A 26988-nucleotide genomic window follows, 5' to 3' on the forward strand; every position below is an offset into this window, starting at 1 on the left:
AGAAATAATTATGTAATCATAACGGAAGTGAGATAAGACATCCGGATGTGATGCTAGCCCTAGCGAACAGCTGGATTTATTTGCATTTAGTACTGGCTGACCTGGGGGGGAGGAGTCTGAATGACGAGAGAGAAAGAGCGACAGAGTGAGAGAAAGTAACAGATGGCCAGGGGATTACACCCACAATCTCTAAGCCCTCTCTCTCTCCCTCCATTCCTGTGTGTCTCTCTCCGCCTGATATATTTTTATGCTTCCAATGATTATTCTCAATCTATATGTACATTTTGCTCTCTCTGCTACAATGAGCAGGTTCAAAGCTAATGGACTTGATTAAATAATGCATCACACACATCCACACCCACACCAACTCACACACATACACACCAACTACCAACCATCCACACCTACTGCAAATGTGTTGATGAAAAGTGATAAAACATGGTAATACGCCAGATGCAAGTTAACATATTTTGTTTTTGAGCAACCCTTCCGAATGGATCTATGCAACACAAAGATGGCATGATTAAAAATATATATTTTTTGACCAAGATGTGACTAGCGCCAGAGACACCATTATTTACCAGAATTTCGTTTGAAACGTCTCCTCAAAGTTTCTTTCTGTAGACTTCCGCCTTGTCACGAATGCGTTGTCGTACATGTTGCTATTTAAACATCACGACTGGGGAAAGCATTGTGCTATTCACAGAGTCCAGCATTGTGCTTTTCAATGAATCCCTGAGGGGTGTCAGAAATGAGTTCAACTCATAACAAACGCAGTGTTCAATAAAAAGGGTACCTTCTGACAAGATCAAGGGCTCTGCTTTCATTCCCTTATCATTCTAGATACAAATGGATAATAATAATCTGTTAAATTCCTTTCTTCTCCCTGAAACGTTGGAATTGTTATTTTAAAATTAAGATGACTAATGTCAGATTTTGTGAATGTTGAACAAAAGCTCTCTCTCTCTCTCTCTCTCTCTCTCTCTCTCTCTCTCTCTCTCTCTCTCTCTCTCTCTCTCTCTCTCTCTCTCTCTCTCTCTCTCTCTCTCTCTCTCTCTCTCTCTCTCTCTCTCTCTCTCTCTCTCTCTCTCTCTCTCTCTCTCTCTCTCTCTCTCTCTCTCTCTCTCTCTCTCTCTCTCTCTCTCTCTCTCTCTCTCAAAGAATTGGCTGTCAGTTGTCCTGTATCAACAAACTACCCGACTGTACAGACGGAAGAGAGCCACAGAAAGGAGTGCGCTGCCAAATCCTAACAGTATTTTTTGAGGCCATGTGGCCCTTTCAGTTCAGGCCTTCTTTAGAGCGGACATCAATACCCCGGACTTCTGGATTACATCCAGACACTACGTCATAATTCCCAAGCGATTGTTTTAATATGCAACTCTTTATTTGTTTAAATGTCAAATGGTCAGATCTTTTATCCACCATCTGCTGGTGGTGATGGGTGCTCATTTCAGACAGCACATCATGCTAATAGCCGTCCAAACAGCCCTAGTGTCTTCAGAGACATGGAGAGGAAGGGTGGGGTGATGGTGGAGTGGCAGTGGGTCGGAGGAGAGGAGGTGTTGGCGGTGCTGGGAGGAGGGAAGTTGGGGTGGTGGTAGATTGTGGTGTTTGGAAAAAGAGGAGGCAAGGTTGTGGTGGGGGAGAGGGTGGTAGGTGGTGAACTGGGAGATGGTAGTGGTGGTTGTGGTGGGTGAGATGGTGGTGGTGGTGGTGGTTGTGGTGGGGGAGATGGTGGTGGTGGTGGTGGTTGTGGTGGGGGAGATGGTGGTGGTGATGGTGGTGGTTGTGGTGGGAGAGAGGGTGGTAGGTGGTGGACGGGGAGATGGTAGTGGTGGTTGAGTGGTGGGTGATATGGTGGTGGTAGGTGGGGGTGAGATGGTGGTGGTGGTGGTGGTGGTGGGGGAGATGGTGGTGGGGGAGATGGTGGTGGTGGTTGGGGAGATGGTGGTGGTGGTGGGGGAGATGGTAGTAGGTAGGGGTGTTGGGGGAGATGGTGGTGGTGGTGGTGGTGGGGGAGATGGTAGTAGGTAGGGGTGTTGGGGGAGATGGTGGTGGTGGTGGTGGTGGTGGTGGTGGTGGCTGAGCGGGCAGTGAGGGAAATGGCGGTGGTGTTGGGGAGAGAGAAGTTGGGTTGGTGGAAGCGTGATGGGGAGAGGGAGATGGTAGGGGGGGTGAATATGGTGAGGTGGTGTCATGTAGGGATCACAGGGTCTACACACGAGAAGCATTCAACCCTGCATCGATCAACAGCAAACACACAAGTTGCCATGGGGAAGAGCCCTTTTTTCCAACCAGCAAGAAATAAACAACATGGGCAGGCTGAGTATAGACTCACCTACACATTTCTTATATAGCGACTGTTTCTATTGACCAACAGTCTGTCTGTCTGTCACACCATGAAAACTTACAAAGTTCTGGGTTCACACTAGTTTGTGGAAATCGGTTTATTTGTTGAGTGATTACATTTCTAGTCTGCGCCTAGTTAGACAACAAAAACATACCTTCCATTTCAACAAAATAAGGCCTAAAATAAAGTGCATTATTAATATCAATGCAATGTTGTGGTATTGATGACAAACACAAACTGTAGGACTTGAGAGTGTACAAAATAAAGAAAAGGTTCTTATTCAACAGATGTGTATATGTATAACTACAAGTGTTGATGATTGATATAGTCTCATTACTTGAATTATAAAATAGTATGATGCATCACGATTTCCTATTTTTCACATATTTGTGTATTATATCATCAAAAGTTAAGTTTTTGATGTGGTAAGTGGTTATTTGAGGCAACCCACAGGGGACAATATTAAGCACCTTTTGCAAAACAGTTTAAAATAAAAAATTGCGGATGGATACATTTTTACTGACCCTTCGTACTTGTTTTGATGTGTTTTCATTTAATGCTGTCAGAATTCTTAATTGGATTGACATTCACCACCCATTTCTGAAGTGACTAGATGCTCTAAAATCGTCAGATAAACAAAGAAAATGTTAAAGAAATTGTGACCAAATGTTATCTATGGTTAACAGCTGGCGGCACGGAATAAACACTACAGTTCAAACACAAATAATCACAACCAGCGCAAACACAAACAGACACTGTCCGCTCTTGACAGCAGGTCAAATCAGAGGCTCCCTGCTCCAACTCCCTGAGGGACAAACTGTCTGTAGACGCTCATTCTGTCACCAATACACCCTACAGGTAGTTTATAGTGAACTCATTAAAACCTACAATCTTAAACAGATGAATGATGCACTTTGCGTCCGAATGCAAAAAGTGGTTGCTTACCTCTGACGCACAGTAACGACATGACAGGAGATCAGGAGCGACAAATCCAGTAGTTTCACAAATCACGGAGAGGACCGAGAAAACATAAACTGTGCGCTGACATCCTAGTTCGTAAACTGTCTCTGCGGTGGTCCACTTTTGTCCTCTTCTTGGCGTCGACTTGTTTTCATTTACAGCCGCTTCTCAAGTAGTGTCTGGGCAGAGAGCAGGTGCCCCCTGCCGCGGCCCCGCCATGATCAAACTAAACGCACCTGAGGAGACGCCGGCGAGGAGGCGGCGCTTACGGTCTGATGGTAATGAACGTCTGACTAGGCCAATGAGCGTGCGTGTTTTGGCTGAGTATAGGGCGGGCCCCTCTCAGACGCCTCGGACCAATCAGCGGTCGTTCCCCGACCTACAGGTTGATGGAACATGTGGTGACGTCACGCAGTGTTGGAGAAAATAGTCTGAAATTGGAAGTCTGAATAAGAGAAAATTGGACGAACGAAGTGGTTGATAAGTTAAAGTGTTTTATTTTGTTCTGAATTGGGTTACATAAAATAAATCATAGACAACCCCCCCCCCCCCCCCCCACACACACACACACACACACACACACACACACACACACACACACACACACACGCACACACACACACACACACGCACACGCACACACACACACACACACACACACACACACACACACACACACACACACACACACACACACACACACACACACACACACACACACACACACGCACACACGAAATGCAACTTGGAAAACTAGCAACTCCTTGTGTTTATAAGTTGTCACTGCACAGAACACCTAAGCTTATAGATATTTTTATTTGTACATTCAAACAAATATCTGTTAAATATTGGCTTATTTAAATGTGTGGGTTTCTTCTGGGGGCGAACCCCTAAACTTGGTTACCTCTTCAGCTGGTCAAATTATTTTGGGATATTGGACTTGGCCACTTGGCCTGGCCCACCCACATCCAAATGAGAAAGAATAAATTAAGATGAATAAATCAATAGCATCCACATGAGGTTAAAGGTCAATGTATGCGGTTCAAGTCACACTGGACTTGATAGATTGTTATATTATTTCTAACCCCTAATCAACTGTTCCTGGACTTATAATAATAATACTATTTTATATAATATATAATATAAAAAAGTATTATATATAATATAGTATGATTAAGGAAATGTATAAAATACGAATTATCCACTGCCTGCTCTAAAGTTCACTGAAAGTAAAAAAAGAAAAAAAAACGAGGAGCGAATTGACGCTCCCGGATCTCCAGGCGCCTGTCTATAGTTCCTACCCGGGTTTCGCGTAAGCGGTGCACCGCTGATGTAATATTCACTTCCGGTCCCCATCACCTGCACTTCACTGTAGAATTCAACCACTGGACTTGTGTTTAGTTTCACTTCTTTGGATAACGTATACTAAAACCAATTAGTGAACCATGCTACGAACAGTGCTGCGGAGCGGCGGCGCCCTCCTGAAGGTAACGTTGACTCTGCTTTACTTTATGTGATAAAGTAGTAAACGTAGCTGGTCAAATGTCATTTTAGAGTAGCATTCACGATACCTTTACCTTTTAAAAGTGGTGGACGGTGTATATACCATGACTGAACACACTTGTATAATATGTCCGTACAGTGGACACAATAGTTTCTAAAGTCATTGATGTCTCTATTTATGATCTCCTTGCTTCTGATTGTGGTAGCATGTTTATTTAACCTTTATTTATTCAGGGAAGGCCAATGATAGCAGGTTCTCTTTTTCAATGACGCCCTGATTGCAACATACAAATAAAAACTAAAAAACGAATATAAAATATATGTATAAACAGTCGGTCAAACAACCAGAATATCGTTTCAATACATATCAATAATACAATGGGACAATTAAGAAAGCGATTTGCAACACGAGCAATCCTTATTAAAAGCGAGTACAATCATCCCATTCAACGTCTCAATTAGGACCAATCGCTCCAGTTTTAGTGAGTCCTGAAGTCTATTCTATCTCAAGAGCATAACAGTTAAAAGCAATCTTTCCTAAGATCGGTGCGTGGAATGACAAGTCTAATGTGAGTTTGATATGATGTATTGGTGAAATGAGTGTGAACCAACCATCCCAAACCTTCAGAAGGTCACATTATATAAAACTGTTCTGTTATGTTTAAAGTTTGAGTGCAAAACCATCTTTAGTGTGAATTGTCCAAGCCTAATTTCATACGACAGTAGTTAATTTCACAAACCATCTAAAATGATCCAAAGTCTGATAGCAGACAGGCTCAAATCTGGTTTGACCTGTCGGTGCACATTTGGCTGTACAAAACTCGACCAGCTCTGATAAACACACATTAAATGTCTGGTAAAGGTAGCCAATCAACACAGTGAAGACTGGCCAATGAAATCCCCTCCTGAAAGCTTCATCTCCTCATGCTGATGAGGAACAGGTGACAGGTTCTATCTCGCCCCGTTCCGTTGATGGTTTCCATCCCAGGCTCTCTGCTGTCTCGCACCAGAAGTTCTACTACAACATAGGACTGATGGATCTGAGATTGGACAGTAGCGGATTGCGTGTTTTATTTTTTTTATTACAGAGTTTTGTCATTTTGTTAATTTTTTTTCCCGTGATGTGTTGTTTCCCTTAGCAAGCACTTTTTCATTGACGAATTGCACAAAAAGCGCTCTTAAACACGTGTATTGTAAATAATGTGATGTCCCACCCACCAGAACACCCAGCTGACCAACCAGAGGCTGCGGCTGGCTCCGGCCCAGCAGCGATGGGCTTCCAGCCTGCCCATGAACACGGTGGTGCTGTTCGTCCCCCAACAGGAGGCCTGGGTGGTCGAGAGGATGGGCCGCTTCCACCGAATACTAGAACCGGTAGGATGTCATCCTTTACTGTTTGATCAGCTCAATGGCTCAACGTGCTAGTGCCCTCACCACAGTTGATACTCCTCGTAGCAAACAGGTAACCGCCGTTCTATGGCACCCGTCGGTCATTGCCCCTCTTCTTCAGTCAAATTTAGTAAGGGGGCGGCATTTGGCTCAGGAGGTAGAGCGGGTTGACTGGTAACCGGAAGGTTGCTATTTCGATCTCCGGCTCCTCCTCGCTTAGTGTCGAGGTGTCCCTAAACCTCACCCTGATTGCTCCTGATGAGCTGGCTGTGCCTTGTCACCATAGTCGGTGTGTGAATGTGTGCATTATAATAATAATAATAATAATAATAATAATAATAATAATAATAAATGAAATTTATATAGCGCTTAATATGGTAACTTAATATGGCATTGAATTCGTGAATGTGTGTGTGAATGTTAGACAATATTGTATAGCACTTTGAGTTGGTTAGAAAAGCACTGTATAAATGCAGTCCATTTATTGTCTCTCTTTAGTCACTCTCTCACTCTCCATAAAATCCTTATGAACATATTCGAAGAAAGTTATGTAACACATTTTCGCCGGTCCTTTACTTCCTACAGGGTTTAAACTTCCTCATTCCCATCCTGGACCGGATCCGCTACGTACAGAGTCTCAAGGAAATCGTCATCGATGTCCCAGAGCAGTCTGCTGTGTCCCTAGGTCAGCGCACTTCACTTCGTCCTGCTCTTCGCGCGTTAATTTTTCCTTGAGTTTAGACCTGAATGGACCAAAAACCCTTCTTTCCTCCGTCCAGATAACGTCACTCTGCAGATTGATGGAGTGCTGTATCTGAGGATCCTGGACCCATTAAAGGTACGCTCAGTTTTTCATTTCGAAAATGTTTACAGAATCAAATAAATATAGTCATAACTAGCATTTATTCATTATTACCATTTCATGCTTTATTGTACTGTAGGTATTTCTTGGGAAATGAAACGCGGCTTTTAAAGTGTTCTCCTTTTCCAGGCTAGTTACGGTGTAGAAGACCCGGAATATGCCGTGACCCAACTGGCACAGACCACCATGCGCTCTGAACTGGGCAAGCTCACCCTGGACAAAGTATTCAGGGTAGGACATGACCCACCCTGCTACACAGTGTCTCAATAGAAGCTAACTGAAAGGACCGCCATACCCCGAGTCCCGACTAAGATCATTAGCATGCACGTGAACATATGGAGTCACCCTAGGGGGGGCAGTTGCTCTGGAGGTAGAGCGGTTGGCTAGTAACCAGAAGGGTGATAGTTTGATCCCCAGCTCAAAGTGTGTGTCGCGGTATAAGATAAGATACACTTTATTATCCTTGGAGGGAAATTTGTCTTGGACTCCAATGCTGTCACATATAGCGGCTTTACATACTATAAATAACCATACAAATGCAGACAATGCATACATATAGGACACAGGCCACATATATCATACAACATACAAGAAACAGTGCAATTCACACGCAAACAAACGCTGTATCACACCATGGCTCATGATCAGAAGTACTATTGCACAATTTCTTTGGCCCCAGGGGCAATTAGGATCCTTATTGAGGTAGGCACAAATTAATTACTAAAGCGGTTCAGCCTGCATGGCCCTGAGCAAGACGCCTCACCCTAACTTCTCCCGACGAGCTGGCTGTCGCCTTGCATGGTTGACACCGCCATCGTTGTGCGAGTGTGTGCACGAATGGGTGAATGTTTTGCAGTAATCTAACGTGCTTTGAGTGTTCACTGGTTAGAAAAGCGCTATATAAATGCAGTCCATTTACACTCCCAACGATTGTATTATTTCCAGGAGAGGGAGAGTCTGAACCACAACATCGTGAACTCCATCAACCAGGCAGCAGAAGACTGGGGCATCAAATGCCTCCGCTACGAGATCAAGGACATCCACGTCCCCCCACGCGTCAAAGAGTCCATGCAGATGCAGGCAAGAACCTCCTCACACTGCTCTTTATGTGGCTTATACTCTGCTCGAGATAAAGAGGGAGATGGATATAGCTGTCGAGATGTATCCGTCACTGTAGCTACAGATGGTTTCATATTTTAAAGGTGACATATTGTACCACCAGGTGTGAGTATTATCAGCCGCTACAAGCTGTTTTGAAAATTGGCCTCTTCTGTCATCACCAATGGGTTAATGTGTCACCTTTAAGCAACCTAAATGTTCTTTACTGTTCTGTAAATATATATCAAATTGGACAGGTGTGAATCTAAAAGTTTGGGGAAAGTAGAGCTACAGTTGATGGAACATCAAATGATAGAGTTGAGGATATGTCATCCAAAACAGTGTGTGTTTGTGTGTTTTTCATGAAGCCTCATAAATAGTGCTAGTGCAATTTCAATTTCATTGAAATTTTGCGAATTGGGTAAACTGTGCAAATCATTCAATTTGATGTATCGCCATATAGCTGTGCTATAGTTTCCAGCGATGCTCAAACCTTGGCTGTACGCACCCTCGGCTGAGGTCCGGGATTTCATAATATTTGGTTCATGGAGACTGTAGAGTTCGACACTTGGCTGAACCCCGCGGGCAGTCCTTTGAATGATCTCCGCAGCCAATGGGTTTCCAGCTCTTGTTTGTGACCCATTTGCCATAGTTTGTTCCTCCTTTTATATGTTTATTCATACAATCCGTGAGCTTTTCCCCTCCCTACAATAGATCAGAATAAAAACATAAAAAAACATCCCCAATGCCCGCGTGTCCACCGGCTCGTTAACGGGTGCTAAAAGTGAAACCCCTTCCTCACTGGGAGAAGACGTTCTCAGGACGCTGCGTGTCACCTGGGATGGTTGCTCAGTGTGGTCTGCTGGGTGCAGGTGGAGGCGGAGCGCAGGAAGAGGGCCACGGTGCTGGAGTCTGAGGGCCAGCGGGAGGCAGCCATCAACGTGGCCGAGGGCTGCAAGCAGTCCCAGATCCTGGCCTCCGAGGGAGAGAAGGCGGAGCAGATCAACCAGGCCGCCGGTAGGAACATGGTTGACAGAGGCACACAGAGCTTCAGCATATGCACGTACATGGATGGTAGTGTGTATGACTCCCATCTGAGAGGCACTGGGTTTGAGCTCAAATGTTCTACCCGTAGAGCAAGCAGTATTGACCCCTAACAGCTTCAAAATTCAATGCATGTTGCTTTTCGTAAAAGTATCATCTTAATTATTATTTTTAAATGACTAGAGTGCAAATCTGGTACCCAAGTATGCAGTAACTAACTTCTGACCGTAACGTATTCCTGATTTTATTCAGCCTACAAATAAAATCTTAATGAAAATCTTAAGCTTGATGGGAAATTGAATTAAATATGTGGTGTAAGTGTTGTATAATATGCTGTGATATACTGTAATGTGTTTTGCTGTGATGGCCTTTCAGGTGAGGCTCAGGCCATCTTGGCAAAGGCTGAGGCTAAATCCAGAGCCATCAAACTGCTCTCAGAAGCCCTGGCTGAGCAGGTAATCCCCCTGCACCCACACACCGACTCCCTAACCAACAGCCCTCATCTTCACCTAAATACCATCAATAAGGATGACCTTAAAAGTCAATCCTGTTTATCTTTGCATCTATATTTCTACAAAATTAAAGAAATGAATAAAGTACTTGGTTGTGTAGCATCTTATCCTAGCTATCTTGTTGTAAACAGGTAATGGGTTAACCTACAATTGTTACTGCTTTCTTTGAACGTCCTTACAGTACTGACAGCGATATATTGTGTTCCTTCTTCTGACAAATGTACTCAATTGTAAGTCGCTTTGGCTAGAAGCGTCCCTGCATTGAGACGTGTTGACCGTGGTGTTCTTGTTGCGGTCAGAACGGGGGCGCGGCCGCCTCTCTGAGCGTGGCGGAGCAGTACGTTGCGGCGTTCTCCAACCTCGCCAAGGAGTCCAACACCTTGCTGCTGCCCGCCAACACCAGCGACATCACCGGCATGGTCACGCAGGTACTGTGTGTGTGTGTGTGTGTGTGTGTGTGTGTGTGTGTGTGTGTGTGTGTGTGTGTGTGTGTGCTGCTGCTGCCACTCAAGGAAAGGTTCGCTGTGAATATACAGAGGAAATACTACTATTTTTCCACCACTCTCCTTTGGTTAGGCATGCAGTCTAAACCTGCAGCTAGTGTCTTACCAGTGGCACTGAATTCCGGCTTCCACACAACACAAGTGTGTGTCGTTGAAAATGTGTACTTAAATACAGATTATTACCGCATCCAGAGGGTGGTTGGCTAATTTGGGAAGCTGACACAAAAAAAGTTCCCCACTGCTGGAAATGTGTGTCATAATGCAGCGTCTCATCTGTCCAACATTGTGATGGACGCCCACCGCAGATCCATAATGACACCGACCACGCTCTGGTGAATCGGACGCTCCTGGGTCACAACTGACCTGACGGGAATGTCTGAGCTTTTGGTGGGAAAAGTGTGAAAAAAAGACTTTGAATTTTGCTGACGTTTGTTTTCCTTCCTCTTTCCGCTCTGCGTCCAGGCGATGTCCATCTACAGCACCCTGGCCAAGCCCAGCGGCCGTCTGGAGGCCCTGTCCTCAGGGACCTCAGAGAAACAGAGCGAAGCACCCCCATCCCCCTCCATGTCCTCCCAGTAGTGCCCCCTCCCCCTGGGACCCACCACAGCATCCCCGACCCAGAGGGGGGGAAGGGAGCCACAGCTCCAGGCCGGGGCCCAAAGAAGGCAAAAGGCTGCTCCATGAGCCGGTGGCTAAAGTTTCCAGAACATTTTCTGAAAAGGCACCTAATGTGAAGCACGCACCCGTCTGTGTGAGGAGCTCCGTCTGGTTTTCAGTTGTGTTAGTTTGTTAATTACCTGTTGTTGTCGGAGGTTGGAGAGTTCTGCCTTCCTGCTGGCCTGGGAATGAACACCTTGCTTCACAGTTATTTTGCGCATTTAAATAGCGCACATGCTGCACTATAGGGGGAAGGTGGACAATCATGAAGAATAACGTTGAAAGCCTTGTAAGGCGTTGACCCCCTCTGGTTGTTCATCAACATGGAAATATTAGTTAATGAAAAACAAGGGATCTAATCTGACAAGATCCAAGAGTCCCCAGTCGCTGTTCTGCTCTGTCATATTTTTCAAACCTATTATTTTACAGAATTTTTTGATACCGCTCACATTAATGGGGGGGTTTTGTTGTCAGTTTGTTGTTTTTACCTCTGTATTCATGTATTAAAAAACCAAAATGAATCCTTATAAAAACGTATACAAAATCTAATACAATTTTGTCTTCAGAACATTATTAAGATCTACATTTTCATAGAGGCTTAAATTACTTGAAGGATTAGGTTTTTGTAACCCTCATCAAATGTGTAATGGGCAGGGTTTATGTGAGTGACACATTTGGAATGTGAAAACCGGCTTTGCCTGTATGTGATCAGGCCATTCAAAGAGCCTTGCAATGACCCCTGTGTGTCCTAGCAACAGTGTTGCCAGATTGGGCCAGATTTTCCGACCAATCGGCTCAATCTGGCAACATTTACTAGCAACCCAGTGGAAATAAAGACCAGTAGAATGTAGTAAAAATTATAAATAAATACCCTATCATTTATTTTATCCAAAAACTTGAGTAGATTATCAGGCCAAAGTGACCTACCCTATAGATTTAACAATCATGGACTTTTTAATTAGAAACATGCTTTTGCGCATGCGTCAGGAAGCACGCCGGTGTTACCGCAAAAAGTGTCCGTGTAGAAAGTTCCTCCCGAGTTCCACAATCCATGTGTTCCGGTTCCTAGCTACTTCCAAGCTACCCAATCTCATTGTACCGGGAGTCCCAATGAAGGCAGGCGGGGGTGCGATAACGCCCTCTGTTTACCTGAGGCACCTGTACGCTCACCTGGTGTTGTGAACACACACACTCACACCCTGACCCGGCCGAGAGAGGACTTGAAGGAGCGCTACAAGGTCAGTCACCCACCAGGTAGTAAGCTAGGTGCTAACGGCGCTACTCTGCTCAAAGTCTGTGTCTTTTCAGCAGCCTAACTCAATTTATATTGTCATATAAGCATTTTAAGTCGTATAATGTCACCGTTTGATCTTTTTAATGAATTAACCCGAATACTGACCCGACACTGGTTACAACATGCCATTATTAACCTGTCACGTTATTTGCCTTCATTCATTCATTCATTCATTCATTCATTCATTCATTCTATTCTTGCGGTTATACGTTTATATTATGTTACAATAAATGAATAATAATCAAAAAGGTACTTGTATCTAGAAGGCTGTATTGGATCCCCAGTGACCTTTCCCATTCAGCTCTAGTCCATATGTTGTTCAATACAAGGATGAGATTAAATTCTGAGTCTCCATATATATATATATATGAAGAACCCAGATAACAATATATACAGTAAATTCTTAAACGTATTAAAATCTATATCGGTCACAAAGGACACATAGGAGGTGAGAGGATCAGTGTCAAAAGGCAATCATTATTGTAATAGTCACAGAGAGAGTGGAGCCAGCTCTACAATGTGCTCAATTAATTATATGATGTACACCATGTTATCTTATTGTTGCTTATTATGCGTCAACTTGTACTGTTATCTCTTTCTGTCATTTTCTACCCCTGAATTCCCCTGACAGGATTGATAAGTGGTATGCGATCTTGTCTTGATGCCATATGATGACCTCTTTGACATCAGCCTAAGACGAGTATCTGTCCCCCTCGGTTCAGGATGAAGAGGCTCCCCATTCTCTGCCTGCTCCTGTGGCTGTGCGCCCTGTTCTACGTGGGCATCTACCTGTTTGTGAGTGGCTTCCTCCTGGTGAGACTGGAGGTGAACCGGACCAGCGCCTGCGACGACGTGCTCCAGCCCGGCGGGCAGCAGAGGGACTTCTGCGGGGCCAAGCCGCGCTTCAAGAGGACCCTGCTGCTCATCGTCGATGCCCTGAAGATCGACTTCGCCCGCTACGACCCCGCCAACAAGACGCCACGGCCCTACGAGAACAAGCTGCCGGTGCTGGAGGAGACGACCTCGCTGAGGCCCACCCACAGCCGGCTGTACCCCTTCCGCGCGGACCCCCCCACCACCACCATGCAGCGGATCAAGGGCTTCACCACGGGCTCCCTGCCCACCTTCATCGACGTGGGGAACAACTTTGCCTCCAGTGCCATCCTGGAGGACAACATTATCCACCAGTTTGGGCAGATAGGTGAGTTTTCTGAGTGTTTAAATAAAAGAGAAATCCTTACTGTTCTTATTGAAAGGTATAGGTTTAATATGATATGTAATTTATTGCATTCTCAATAAATTATATATAATAGTAATAAAATACAAATTGAATGAAAAGGTGGAAATCACCAAAATGGAAAACCCTTTGTTGTGTGAGTTGTGTTATAAATTATAGGATTTAGGTTATTTATTCTGTCAGACTTTTTTTATTACCTTGAGCATTAATACATATTACTACATACTGCCTTGTATGTTCAAACTTCATCTATTTTGATTGTACCGTATCAATAGATTAGATGGCCACTTTATTGCTAGGACATAAAATAAGAATTTCACGGATGAGATCAAAGTTACAATAAAGTTTTCAATGTGGTTGACATATAAATAATAGATATGTAACTACATCTCCTGTGGTCTCCGTCCTCATAGGGAAACGTCTGGTGTTTATGGGCGACGACACCTGGGAGAGCCTCTTCCCCAAGAAGTTCCAGCGCTCCCTGCCCTTCCCCTCCTTCAACGTGAAGGACCTCCACACCGTGGACAACGGCATCCTGCAACACCTCTACTCCACCAGTAGGTGGAGCCTCGAGTGACTGGTCACCAGTGATGGGTTACCATGGTATAGTTAGACCCCAGGGAAATACCAAACCAGCTTCAGGCAATGTGTCCTAGCAGCCCAGGGGAAATGAAGCCACGTAGAAGTTAAAATGTAAAGAACATTCAATTATAAAAAAAATAAACGCTAATGTTTTTTTATCCAAAACCGTGTAGAGCAGATTCTCAGCCCAAAGGGACCTACCACAAACGTTTAAAATTGGTACATATAGGTTTTATGTTGTTTACTATTATTAATTTGATCTGGAATTAAAGTGAATATGTTGAGTGAGTGGGTAAGAAAACAAACCTTATCTTCCTTACTCCTTGACCCCCCCCCCCCTCTCACCCATCCTTTCCTCTTTATCCTCTTACCAAATCCTCCTCCCTCTTCATTCTCCCCTTCCTCTTCCTCGGTCCACCCCCCCGCCCCCTCATCTTCCCCTCTCCACCTCCTCTTCCTTGCTCCACCTCCCCCTCGTCTTCCTCTCTCCTCCCCCCCTCCTCCTCCTCTTCTTCCTCCAGTGGTGGGGGACGACTGGGACGTCCTGGTGGCGCATTTCCTGGGCGTGGACCACTGTGGGCACCGCTTCGGTCCGGACCACCCAGCCATGGGCCAAAAGCTCACTCAGATGGACGGGGTGATAAGGTGAGAGAACCCCAGCCGTGTGTCACGTCCTCACGCCATGTCCTTTAGAAAGTCACAGTGAACCGAAGCGATTTGTTGTGATGTTTGTCATTAGGGAGAAGTTAGGGGTTACAAAATCTTGCGGCAGTCCGGCAGAGAAAGGGATTGTACTCCCGGAGCTCAGCTGTGCAGGGCTGCCGCCGAGGTCCCCCCCCCCCGCCGGAGCTGCTCGTCCGCTGGTCCACAAAATCTTAGCTATGCTCTGATTGGAGGGGAGTGGGGAAGTGGGAGGTAATAATCAACTGTGCCCCCTTCCTACGTAGGAGGGGGCGCCGAAACGGACTCGCTCGTTCGGTAACTGTAGGCGGGGTACTTTCAGAAATGCATATCTCACATATCTCAAGATCATGTACAGACTTTTCAAAGTTTGTATGCGTGTAGGAGCACCTGAGTCCCAAAAAAATACCCCAAATCCCAGGAGAAGTGTTGCTTTCATAATATGTCCCCTTTAAATTGAATAAAACTGTCACCCTGGAGCTCTCAAAATACATACTGTAGAGATGGACCAGCCTCAGAATTCTCTCATTGAGTTATTATATGTCTTTCTGCAGCACTCTGCCCAAAGGCCGTTAGTAGAACTACATGTTAGTCGCTTCTGCTAGGGCTCCACAAACAGGCAGTCTGACTGGCTGCCCTGCACATTGTATAGTTGTACTTTTCAGAACTTTGAATCATACGTAGTTATTCCAATTTGAGTTGTATACTTTTATTGTTCTCCTGATGTACACTGTCATTTAATATCTAACCAAATATAAATATATCTCCTATATTTGGTTTGCATCGAAACATTGAAGTCCACGATGCAACCAGATTTCTAATATTGAAGCGTCAGTGCAGGTGCAGGATCAAGAGCCTCCTGAGAAAATGGGTTTTCTCAGGAGGGTGGCTGGCGTCTCCCTTTGAGTTAGGCCCAGAGGCTCAGCCCTCCTTGTGGAACTCTTATTAGAGCCGCTGCTCCTCTGCTTAGAAAGGAGTCAGTTGAGGTGGTTCATCTGGTCAGGATGCCCCCTGGGCGCCTCCCTAGGGAGGTGATCCAGGCACGCCCAGCGGGGAGAGGACCTCGGGGAGACTCAGGACTAGGGGGAGAGATTATATCTCCACACTGGCCTGGGAACACTTCGGGATCCCCCCGTCAGAGCTGGTCAATGTGGCCCGGGAAAGGGGAAGTCTGGGGGCCGCCTGCTAGAGCTGCTGCCCCCGCGACGGAGGTGAGATGATGGGTGTAGGTACCCACCCCTGGTGGAGACGTCCCCCTCCGCCCTCACCCCTGTCCCGCTGTGCGTCCCGTGGCAGGGCGGTGATGGAGCGGCTGCAGAACGACACCCTGCTGGTGGTGATGGGCGACCACGGCATGACGGACACCGGAGACCACGGGGGGGATAGCCAGAAGGAGACGGACGCGGCGCTCTTCCTCTACAGCCCCACGCCCCTCTTCCCCGGCCCGCCCTCCCAGGTCAGGACCGGCCCGGCGCCGACGCTAAGCTAATCTGTCTCATTTTGGGGGACGCGTTCGTCCACCGTGTTACAAGTCACGGTCACTTTGTCGGTATAGCCCTTCATCACAGTTAGTCTCAAAGGGCTTCATAGGCCAGCCTTATACATGCAGGGGACATACCCCTAACCCCAGCCCCCAAAAGAGCAAGCCAAAGAACCTCTGGGTTTAGGGAGCTTCAGCTTTAAGTCTTTTTGGAGGACTTCAGGTAAGGGGGTGTTGTTTAATGTGGGGCTTGTAAAGCCCTCTTAGATTGGAACTGTGATGAAGTACTCATAACTTTAATCATGGAAATTATCCAAAGACACAATCTTATTTTATTTTATCATTTCAATTTAATATTACATATGCGGTTGCCTTCACAGAACGAAATATATGTATTTCATTTTTGAGTTGAGGTGTTGCTAACTTCCACTGTCTCTCTCTCCCTACAGAGTGAACCAGAGGTGGTTCCTCAGACAGACCTGGTGCCCACCCTGGCCCTGTTGCTAGGGGCGCCCATCCCTTATAGCAACGTGGGTCAGGTTCTGCTGCCTCTGTTCCCTGAGGCCCAGGTGCAGGGTGCAGTGGCTGGCCTCAGCCAGCTGGAGGCGCTGTGGGTCAACGTGAAGCAGGTAGGGCAGGACGGGGGAATGGGTTGGAAAGGTCCGCCTTTTAATTACCTTCTGAACACTTGCACACAGTCCGTGCCAAATATTCTGAAGAAGATCAGAATAAATATCATTAGGATGAATATGGATACTCGAGGCAAGAGGTGTTAGATTCCCAGCAGTAGAGGTTTTGGGTTTTGATCCCTAATTCAGTCAAAGACTACCTTTAGGCAACCGAGATCCAGAGCCTTAATCGCGTGTGTCTGAATTCACTGAGTCACTTCTGATGAAGCTGTCAGATAAATCCGGAATAATCAAGCATCTTTATCATGAATTAGTTAAGGTGAGATGTACTTAAGCGTTCATGTTGGGAAACCTTTCATATGTGTTGTTTACGAGTTGTTAATTTGTTTGTTGTTGATGCATTGTTTGTGTGTCCCAGGTGAACCGTTTCCTGGAGACGTACTCCAGCATGGCGCGGGACATCCCCCCTGAGAGCCTTGCCGCGCTCCAGGCCCACTTCTCCCGCCTCTCCAGCGCCTACCTGGCCTCTAGCCCCGCCTCCAGCCCCGCCTCCAGACAGGAGCTGGTGGAGTCCATGCAGGTAGGAACGTTGTACCGAATTCTGGGGCTTCACACCGGCACCAAACTCGTTTTTTTGTTGACCTCTGGCCAGTGTTAACTTTGACAGCAAGTTTTGATTTAGTTTTATTCATAATCTTCTGACAAAAATGCAATTAGATTCTAGTAATCTGTATTGTTTTGGTTGCATTCTAGTTTTAGTTGACTAAATATAATTACGATTATTTTGGTAGACGAAAATCGAACGGTTAAAGTGTAAAGCGTTATTTAAACGTTTCTCTAGAATTTCCAAACTCGTATACTCTTAGAGGAAACATCTGTTAACCTGGTATTACGGAATGGTTTTAAGCTTTGAAAGGACAAATTGGCGGTGCTCCGTCGCTTTCAAGAGCTCAAAAAATGTGAATTTGAAAAAGCATGTTGGTAACATTCAGCTCCAAATCCAAAAAGAGCTTCTTTCATCAGAAGGCAGAAACAACCACATTGCAAACCCCCCCCCCCCCCCCCTCCCACGCAGGCTTACCTCACCGCCGTCCGCGAGACCTGCCGCGCCACCTGGGCCCGCTTCAACCCCCACAAGATGGCGGCCGGCCTGGTGATCCTGGCGCTGGCGTGCCTGCTCTGCTTCATGGTGTCTCAGGCCTCCGGGGCGCTGGGCGCCGGGGGGCGGGGCCTGCTGACGGTCCCCGTGGCGACGGCGGCGGTGGTGGCGGCGGCGGCGGCGGCCGGCCAGGCGTTCACCCGGGGCAGCGTGGAGCTGACGTGGTGCGTGGCGCCCGCCGTCTTGGTGTCGGAGCTGGTGATGCTGAGGGGCGTCCGCCGCTGGGTGGGAGCCAAGGTAACGCCAGGTTATGGGATGTCGGGCCATTTCTGTTGATCCCTTCTTTTATATACATTGCTGATCAAAAGTTCGGGTCAACCAGACCATTTCATGTTTTCCATGAAAACTCCCACTTCTATTCAACAGTTTGCAGCTGTGCTAAACCAGTTGATGAGCCTTTTAACACGGTTAGCTAAACAATGTTCCATTCCAACACAGGCGTGATGGTTGATGGAAATGGGCCTCTGTTCACCTATGTAGATATTCCATAAAAAATCAGCCGTTTCCAGCTAAAGTAGTCATTTACCAGATTAACTATGTCAAGAAGAGTGTATTTCAGATTAATTATTAGTTATCTTCATTGAAAAAAAACGGTGCTTTCTTTAAAAAATAAGGACATTTCCAAGTGTCCCCAAACTTTTGACTTGTAGTGTATATTTCAATGGCTTGATATTCTCTGGTTTATTTTTGTTACGTTTTCGAACCGTGCCTTGTCGCGAGCATTTAAATGTCCACACAGACCCTGTGTTATACTGTGCGTTTGAATATATATTTTAAAGGCAAACGTCTGGGTTCTTCAGCTTTGACCCTATTTTCCGATCATTTTGGTTCTGAGGGACAAATGTAGACAATGAATGAAATGATTGAACTGAGTGCAGTGCTCAGCGAGAAGGCTGCAGACGTTATCCTTGGCTAGGGCTGATATGTACTAACTACGCCCCTACCTCCACTGAAGGTGCTTGCATTTGCCCCTGAGATCCATTCCGTTATGATAAAATATATTCAGAGCCTGTCGGCAGCAAATACACGGTGGGATTTACTACGGCGCGCTATCGCTCCAAAGGATTACACTCTTTTTGGCGGATTATGGCTGAAGCAGTCTCGCTCAATACTGGATAACTCAGAACAGTGGTCCACATTAGTCCCTAAAGACCCCAAATGATGGGGAATAAAAGGGTCTGCGTTGAAGAGAGTTCTCCATTTTGTGTGTGTGTGTGTGTGTGTGTGTGTGTGTGTGTGTGTGTGTGTGTGTGTGTGTGTGTGTGTGTGTGTGTGTGTGTGTGTGTGTGTGTGTGTGTGTGTGTGTGTGTGTGTGTGTGTGTGTTTCTGCGTGCCTGTGTTAACCCCACCTCGTTCTTTCCCGTCTCCCAGGTGGAAGCCAAGCACTGGAGCGGCTCGGCCCACCTCCTGCTGCCCCCCCTGCTGGTGGCCGGCCTGCGCTGCGCCTCGCTGCTCTCCGACAGCTACGTGATCGCCGAGGGCCGCGTGGTCACCTTCCTCCTCCTCTCCCTGGGCCTCTACGTCCCCCTCCGCCTCCACTGGGACGGCCACCTGCTGCCGCCGCCCCACGACCCCCAGAAGCCCCCCGCCGGCCTGCTGCCGCCGCCGCCGCCGCCCGCCCTGGTGCGCCGCGAGAGCTACGTCCTCCTGGGCTGCCTGGGGCTCCTGGTGGGCGGGGCTTACCTCTCGCTCTCCTTCCACGCCTGCCGCGAGGAGCAGGGCGCCTGCACGCCCTCGCCCTTCCTCTCGCCGCTGGCCCGCATGCAGGACAGCCGCCTGAAGAACCTGCACTACGGGCTGTCCCTGGGCGCGCTCGCCCTCTGGACCCACCTGCTGCGGCGCTGGCTGCGTCACTACGGCAACCTCAACGCGTCGGGCGGCGCGGTGCTGGCGGCGCGCTGGGCGCTGCCCCTGGCGGCGGTGGGCCTGGGGCTGAACTGGGCGGTGAGCGGCACGCCCGAGGGCAGCTTCCGCAACCTGGCGGAGCTGATCGGCGCGGCGCAGGTGGCGCTGCCGCGCGCCCTCTACGCCCTGCTGGGCCTGGCCGCGGCCCTGCTCTGGGCGGACCCGCTCACCGTCTTCCTGAAGACCAGGGGCCCCGCGCCCGGCCGGGGGTCCCGCGCCTTGGCCACCGCCGCCCCCCCGCCGCTGCCCCGCTACCGGGCCAGCACGGGCATCAGCCCGCACGCCGAGCTCCAGCACCTCATCCCGCAGATCTACCAGCGCATGCGGCGCTCCCTGGAGGACTCGGAGCAGCAGCTGGCGGCGGGCCGCGAGGTGGACACGCGGCCCGCCGTGGAGGCCTACGGCCTGGGCACGGTGTACTCCGCTCCCCTGCTGCTGCTGTGCGGCCTGCTGGGCCTGGGGCTGCTGCTGCTGCACCCCGAGGGCATGGCGGTGTCCTTCCTGCTGCTGCTGCTGGAGATGGCCGCCCTGCTGCACATCCACGCCTCCGCCATCAGCCTGGCCGGCCTGCAGGGGGTGCACTCGGGTAAGGCGGCGTTCAGAGGGAAAGAACGGGGTTTAGAATGAAGTCTTTGAAAGGATTACGGTGGAGCGAGACTACAGGGTGTAATGATCGAAGAAGAAAGTCAATATACAGTATAGAGCCAAGGCTGAAGGTTAAAAATCGAACAAGGAAAAAATAACAATGTTTATTTTTTTTCTGTGGGCTGCAAACGCGAATACATATTTTATCCTTTTTTATATAATTGGAACACTGGTGTTTACACGGACGAGTTTTATTCTAATCGATTAATAACACTCATTTCTTATTTAGTTTCTAAGGAAATGCTCAATACTCTAGCTAAAACTCTGGGCTTCGGTTTCATAGGTTTCATGTCATAGTCTGAGCTAGCTTCAGATTGAATTCCTTAATGATTTGATGTACGAATCTAAATGTATAACACTTGAATCAGAGCACCCAGTGAGAGCGGTCCTCTCTCTCCCTCCAGGAGACTTCAGCGTGCCCTGGACCCCGTTGGTGCTGTGGGCCCTGGCCTCCAGCCAGTTCTTCCACGCCACGGGTCACCTGCCCACCTTCTCCTCCATCCAGTGGGGCGCCGCCTTCGTGGGCTTCCCCGGGGGCCACAGCGGCACCCTGCTGCCCGCCACCCTGGTGGCCCTCAACACCTTCTCCTCCCACATCCTGTTCGCAGGTATCTGTCTCTGAGTCCGTCTCTGTAGCTCTCTATGTACTCATGAATGCACTTATTGTTTGTCGTACGTCCTGGCACTTAATGTACGCACTTATTGTACTTTGTAAAAACAATAATAAAAAGTACTTGGTTGTGTAGCATCTTATCCTAGCTATCTTTGTTCTGTACGGGGAATGTGTTTACCTAGTGATTGTTAGTGCTTGGCACCTGGTTCTATGAATATCCTCACCGCACCGACAGTGATATATTGCTGTTTCTCCTTCTTCTGACAAAGGTGCTTACTGTAAGGCGCTTTGGATAAAAGGGTCTGCTAAATGCCCTAGATGTAATGTCTGTAGCTCTGGTATCGGTTGCTGCTGAGATGCATATACCCAACACCAGAGGCTGCTACTTTATGCCGTACTTTAAATGACCTAGTATCTGATGCCCTCCACCCACCTCGAGGCTTATGTTTTTCTCTGTGTGTATCTTGTCCCCCAGTGGCTTGCCCTCTGCTCCTGTTCTGGCCTCTGGTGTGTGAGGTAAGAGGAGGGGCTGGGGGAGGAGGAGGAGGAGGAGGAGGAGCAGCAGGCCAAGAGGAAGGGGAGGATGCAGTGATGGAGATGAGGCTGAGGGAAAACCCTCAGCAGTTCAGCTCTGCTCTCCTGCAGCTGGCCACCCGCTACCTCACCGTCCTGGGAGTTCAGGTATTACAGCGCCAAGGGCTGACGCACGCTAAACACGCTACCAAGACTAAACAAGTATGCTTCTGTAAACCCTGACACGTGATATGTTCAAATTTGGCTAGCAAGTCGTATCATTTTGAATAGCTTGTGAGCTGCGTATTTGTAGCCTTTTCCCTAGCTTTGGTCTGTATTCATTTACCCAAAGAGATGTTGGCGGAATTTACGGAGGAAATACTACTAGCATTTTCCCACAACTCTCTTTGGTTAGACATGCAGTGTCTACCTGCATCTAGTGGCACTGAATGCCCTCTTCCAAGCGACCATTTTGAATTTTACTGGAAAGAATTAGCCTGGTTATTGCCATACCGAGCTCAATCGTAGACTGGACATTGGTCTGGGGAAGCTGCTGTCATTTTCTTCAGCACAAGAGGCGTGATCAACCAGCGTAGTTCAAATGTCTGTACGCAATTGGTTGCTTGCCGTTGCTTCCCTGTCGTCATTGTGTTAAACCAGCCAATAGCGCGCCAGGGGGAGAAACCAGCTTGGTGGCTCCCGCAACAGAGTATCGGTAGCAGAATGAAATGTATTGCTCCTCTCCAGACCGTGCTGCAGGGCGAACTCAAATCGCCGGCAGAACGGGGCGGGGGGTACCCAGTCTGGGACAGCATTACACTTAGGAGTCCGTCTGGCTGTCAGTAGCTCTCTGTTAAGTCTGTGTGCAACCCTTTCCATACTCACTGTGTGTGTGTGTGTGTGTGTGTGTGTGTGTGTGTGTGTGTGTGTGTGTGTGTGTGTGTGTGTGTGTGTGTGTGTGTGTGTGTGTGTGTGTGTGTGTGTGTGTGTGTGTGTATTCTCAGGTGCTGGCCTCTGTGTGTGCGGCTGCGGTCCTCAGAAGACACCTCATGGTGTGGAAGGTCTTTACACCCAAGTAAGTGGCTCTATTGGATTCCCCGCTCCCCACCCCGCTCCCGGCATTAAGCCCGGGGTGGCGACATGGGTATGAGTGCCGTTTGGAAGCGAAACGCCACACCACACCTAATGTACATTTAATGTGCATTAGCCGAGTGCTCACAGCCTTGTTTTTGTGAGCGATTTTATGAGTGCAGGGATTCTCTAACACCAAACCCGTCTTCGGTGGTCGATTGTTGTTGGTACAAAAAAAGCATGTGTTTGTTTTTTTTGTACCACCTGTTTTGTTATTTTCTAGCTTTTTACGTTAAATATCCACAACCATAGAAACTACAGACGTACACGAAATGATTGAGTGCAGTTAAATAATGTACGAGTACAAAGTGGTTTGGCTGACCGAGCTGTGCACAAGTAGGTTCACACTCCAATTGCCTACTTGACATGTCTTCTGTCCACTAATGCAGTGGTTCTTGCCCAGACCACCTCATGAATCTGTTATAAAATAGATGAATACACATGCAGTGGCTGAGCAAAGAGTGCCAGCGGCTCATTTGTACACAATTATTACTGTATGAAGGCTATGGCCGGTGGGACTTCTGCCACGCTACTGAACAGAAATCCTCGTGAACCATCAATGACATTGAAATAGGAAACGGATGAAAGAATGCAACATTTTTTTAATGATAACTAACTATCGATAATACTACATTTACTCAAGAATATTTCTTCTATATTTATTTTTCAATGAGCTGTATTTTTTTACATTGTGTCGATGTGTCTATCTAAAAAAAAAAATCCCTTAAACCACTTGCAAGACCCTGACGCCAATGGTACGCGTACCGCAGGTTGAGCAACACTGCTCGAATGTGTGTATTTATCAGAATACCTTCCTGTTCCTCATGATGCCTCTGTGCTCTTCAAACTGTAAAAGACAGACTAAATAGGCTAGGGTTGTTTTTCTCGCCTTATCGCTGCTCTGAAATGTCCTTATTTAGTAACAAAATAAAATGGTGTCATCTGAAAGTTCAGCAGTCCCAGAGACGGAAACTAAATAAACTATTGATCTCTTAAAACTGAACTACACAAAGTCTGTCGCCAGCACAATCTCCCTGTCAGAGATTAGCTTTTCATCAGGGAGGGATTTATCGTCAACGACGCAATTCCCTGTCATTCTACGAGGAGGCGGCTACTGTGTGGTGTGCATCAGAGGCTCTAGCTGTTGTGTACAGCCGGACGTATTTTCAGTAAACATCCATTATATCCCCCACCATGTATTGGGGTTCGATTCCCACTGGGGCCATCCCCGTGCCATGAATGTATGCACTCACATTATCGCCTTCTCACCAGCTATACTGATTATGTCCGAACCTCCATCATATCCAGGCACTTTGATGTGTTTTTCCCCCTCCTCTACTGATAAATATCCACACCTTAATCTCTGTGATAATAAATCACTTTGGAACACAGTGCCCCCACCTGAGGGATTATGCCGTCCACATGCACAGCTGAGATCTGCTGACTAACGCGTACGCACATTGGATTTAATGATGATGGGCTCAATGTGTGCATCCCAGATAAAGTCCTGAATTAATGTCTGCACTGGCTGCAGATTCTTTATCCCCAACTTCTATTTTCAATTTTTCCCTTTGTGCATATAGGCCACTTGGTGGATGCTTTTAGTGCGTACATTCAAATGTTGGACATTGATGTGAATGGGGTTCAAAAGGGGTGTATGTGTGTTTAGTGTATTACCAGTGGCACTGAACGCCGGCTTCCACATGAAATGAAATAAGTACAATTAAGTAAAATTGACAATAAATAAATTCTAAATAGTGGTAAATACTCTGGAATAGTGCAAGGTAGGCAAAACAAACCGGTATATATGAATAAAGTAAAAAAGGTCCAGGGATCTTTGGGGCAGATTGGATGTGGGTTAAAGAGTGGGGCGAGAGGGGAGCGAGTTGAGCTTCCTGACAGCCTGGTGGGAAAAAACTGTTTCCCAGTCTGGTGGAGCCGGCACGGAGCTCCGTGCCGGCTCCACCAGACTGGGAAACAGTTTTTTCCCACCAGATGGCAGGAGGCTGAAGAGGCTGTGTGAGGGCTGGCTGGGGTCACCCACAATGCTGGTTGCTTTGCGGGGTTGAGACGGGTTCCGTCGATTTCCAGGAGGGAGGGGAGTAGGACACAGATGATCCGACCAGCAGCCGTCACTGTGCGCCGCAGGGTCTTGCGGTTTGGAACGGAGGTCACGTTCCAAAAAGAGGTTGTGAATGGCCGCCTTACACCCCCCCTTTCTCTGCTTCCCCCCCCACCGCTAGGCTGATGTTCGAGACGTGTGGCTTCCTGGTGAGCAGCGTGTTCTTGCTGGTGGGAGTGGGCCTGGTCCTCAGGACGGACCTGGCCGTGGGCCGCTGGTTCCGGAGACTCCTCCACGCCGACCCCTCCAGGTAGCGTTCAGCCCTGCACTACCCCGTCGCCGCCGGCAGGGTGGTAGTGTGCGCCCCGGCGCACGGAACACTGTGACCATCGGGACGCTTTCCACGAAGAAGAGGGGGTAGGAGTCTGCCATCGGTGTTGCCAATCCCAAACGGGGTCTATGAGAGGGGTCTCGGATGTGTTTCGGTGGCGATACATTAAGGGCTGTGATGCTATTTTGAGGGGAGCCCCTAGGTTCCAGTCTTTCTGGTACGACACATTTCCACCCACCCCTCGACTCCGCTGGTGTAGTGTTAAGAAGGTGCGTCATAGTGATTGGCGTTTTGGACTCGTGTTACTCACGGCTGATGCTGTCGAGGTTGACTGTGTCATTCAGAGCCGTGCACGGAAGAACCACAAGGTGAATGTTCCCCTGAATGGCCCAGTTTTTGGGTTCTACTTTATTTCCTCCCAGAACTCATTAATCATTACAAACGGTTCAAGCCGGACGAGTCCAACGTCTACCGGAGCACAGCACAAGACGAACATCGCCGGTGCGGGGCCAGGCCGAGGTTGCCGGTGCGAAGGCGGCCCCGTCTTTTCACTTTCTGTTCATCTCTGGAAGTACGGCCCGAGGCCTGTTTTCTGTCGCTGACGCTGGGGTTCCAGAATCATCCATTTATGATCCGCCCTGGAGCAGCGGCACATAAAGCCAGCTGGGTCATCCGTTAACCGAGGTCATAGAAAAACATCATGGCTGCTCTGCTTAGGCTTTTAGCGGAGAACATGAACCATGACCTCTTCAAATTAAATGCTCTTTTTATTGTCAGCCTTTTTTTTTCAATTTTTATTTTCTAGTATCCTTTGGAATTCTTTTGGAAGTTTTTGTACCTTCAAGCGGAAAAAAGACGGTAGCCTAGATTTCCGTCCTCGGTATGATATGTACGTAGCGGACGACCTAGCCGGGGACAGCGTTGACGTGACGTCGCAAGACGCCACACTCGCCCAATCGGCTTGGAGATGTCACCGTCTGGGACGTTGGCAGGCTTGGAGGAGGCAGCCTTGGACTTTATGATCACCGATACCTCTGAGCTTCTGTGCGGCCCCACCGTGTCTGCCAAACGGGGGCATGTGCTCGATCCACTCACCTGGATTCACCTGCAGAGGCTCACTACATCATCCAAGTGCATTAACACATGTCTGTCTGTCTGTCTGTCTGTCTGCTGGGGTGTTTTTTTTATGTTTTTTGTATTTTTTACAGTGTTGCTCTAATAATTGATTATTCTGATTACTGCCAACTTAATCACGAAATTACATTTTTTTTTGTTTTTTTTTACCTTCTCTCAACTTCTCCTGATTGGTTGATTTGACGAATTGGCTTCTATTAATTCCTAAATCGTCTACGTTTTGTTCTTAATCACCGACGTTACCGCGGATGAAGAGTTGTCTTAATTAGGCCTTATCCACCTCTTCCATGGAGTAGTTGCCTAGCTTTATCCTATGCCTTTATTTCTACGATGTCCTTTACTTTGACCGGGTTAACTTCACAATCTCCAAACTCTGTTAGTTAGTTACTTAGTTCATTTCGGTTGGCAGGTGCACATTCGGTCATTGTAACTTAAGTGTATTGTCTGGGTGGGAGGGGGGGTGTACTGTAGTGGGAGTCAGAAACTGAGCCGTTTTATGTTTCGATTCATGCATGATGTTATGTGAATGACGAGCTCCGGTTTTGCTGTATTGATTGTTAAAGAGCAGCTGTACTCTAGGATGATTCTGTGAAATGCTGCCACCTAGAGGTTGAATGAGAACGTGCGAGGCTGATCATTGTCATCTGTGACGCAGCCATCTGTGGAAAAGAAGGGCATTGCGTTATCACAATAACGGATAAAAAAATATCAGCA

The 26988-nt window shown here is 47.6% G+C and overlaps 3 protein-coding genes across 6 annotated transcripts in view; 2 read left to right on the forward strand and 1 right to left on the reverse strand.

Annotated features, from left to right (window-relative positions):
- The window catches only part of LOC130372118 (protein unc-13 homolog B-like), an 83576-nt gene extending 80030 nt beyond the window's left edge, over positions 1 to 3546 (reverse strand). For all 4 annotated transcript variants that reach the window (XM_056577903.1, XM_056577905.1, XM_056577901.1 and 1 more), the window contains exon 1: positions 3296 to 3546. In XM_056577903.1, the coding sequence (XP_056433878.1) occupies positions 3296 to 3317 (22 nt within the window). In that variant the 5' untranslated portion in view covers positions 3318 to 3546. The remainder of the gene's footprint in view (positions 1 to 3295) is intronic.
- Positions 3547 to 4621: 1075 nt separating this feature from the next.
- Positions 4622 to 11446, forward strand: stoml2 (stomatin (EPB72)-like 2). The gene is made up of 10 exons (XM_056578814.1): positions 4622 to 4797; positions 6035 to 6187; positions 6788 to 6887; positions 6982 to 7040; positions 7194 to 7295; positions 8010 to 8144; positions 9035 to 9179; positions 9582 to 9661; positions 10018 to 10146; positions 10684 to 11446. The coding sequence occupies exons 1-10, from the start codon at positions 4756 to 4758 to the stop codon at positions 10798 to 10800; spliced, it is 1062 nt and encodes a 353-aa protein (XP_056434789.1). The 5' UTR covers positions 4622 to 4755; the 3' UTR covers positions 10801 to 11446.
- A 378-nt stretch (positions 11447 to 11824) lies between these two features.
- Positions 11825 to 26716, forward strand: pigo (phosphatidylinositol glycan anchor biosynthesis, class O). Its single transcript, XM_056578794.1, has 13 exons — positions 11825 to 12116; positions 12895 to 13373; positions 13823 to 13966; positions 14513 to 14636; positions 15969 to 16128; positions 16602 to 16781; positions 17200 to 17361; positions 17857 to 18177; positions 19312 to 20431; positions 20895 to 21098; positions 21579 to 21784; positions 22621 to 22691; positions 24991 to 26716. Exons 2-13 carry the CDS (start codon positions 12896 to 12898, stop codon positions 25121 to 25123), a joined length of 3303 nt encoding a protein of 1100 aa, XP_056434769.1. The 5' UTR covers positions 11825 to 12116; position 12895; the 3' UTR covers positions 25124 to 26716.
- The last annotated feature ends 272 nt before the right edge of the window (positions 26717 to 26988 follow it).

The sequence above is a fragment of the Gadus chalcogrammus genome, chromosome 19 (assembly GCF_026213295.1).
Source record: "Gadus chalcogrammus isolate NIFS_2021 chromosome 19, NIFS_Gcha_1.0, whole genome shotgun sequence".
Classification (NCBI taxonomy): Eukaryota; Metazoa; Chordata; class Actinopteri; order Gadiformes; family Gadidae; genus Gadus; species Gadus chalcogrammus.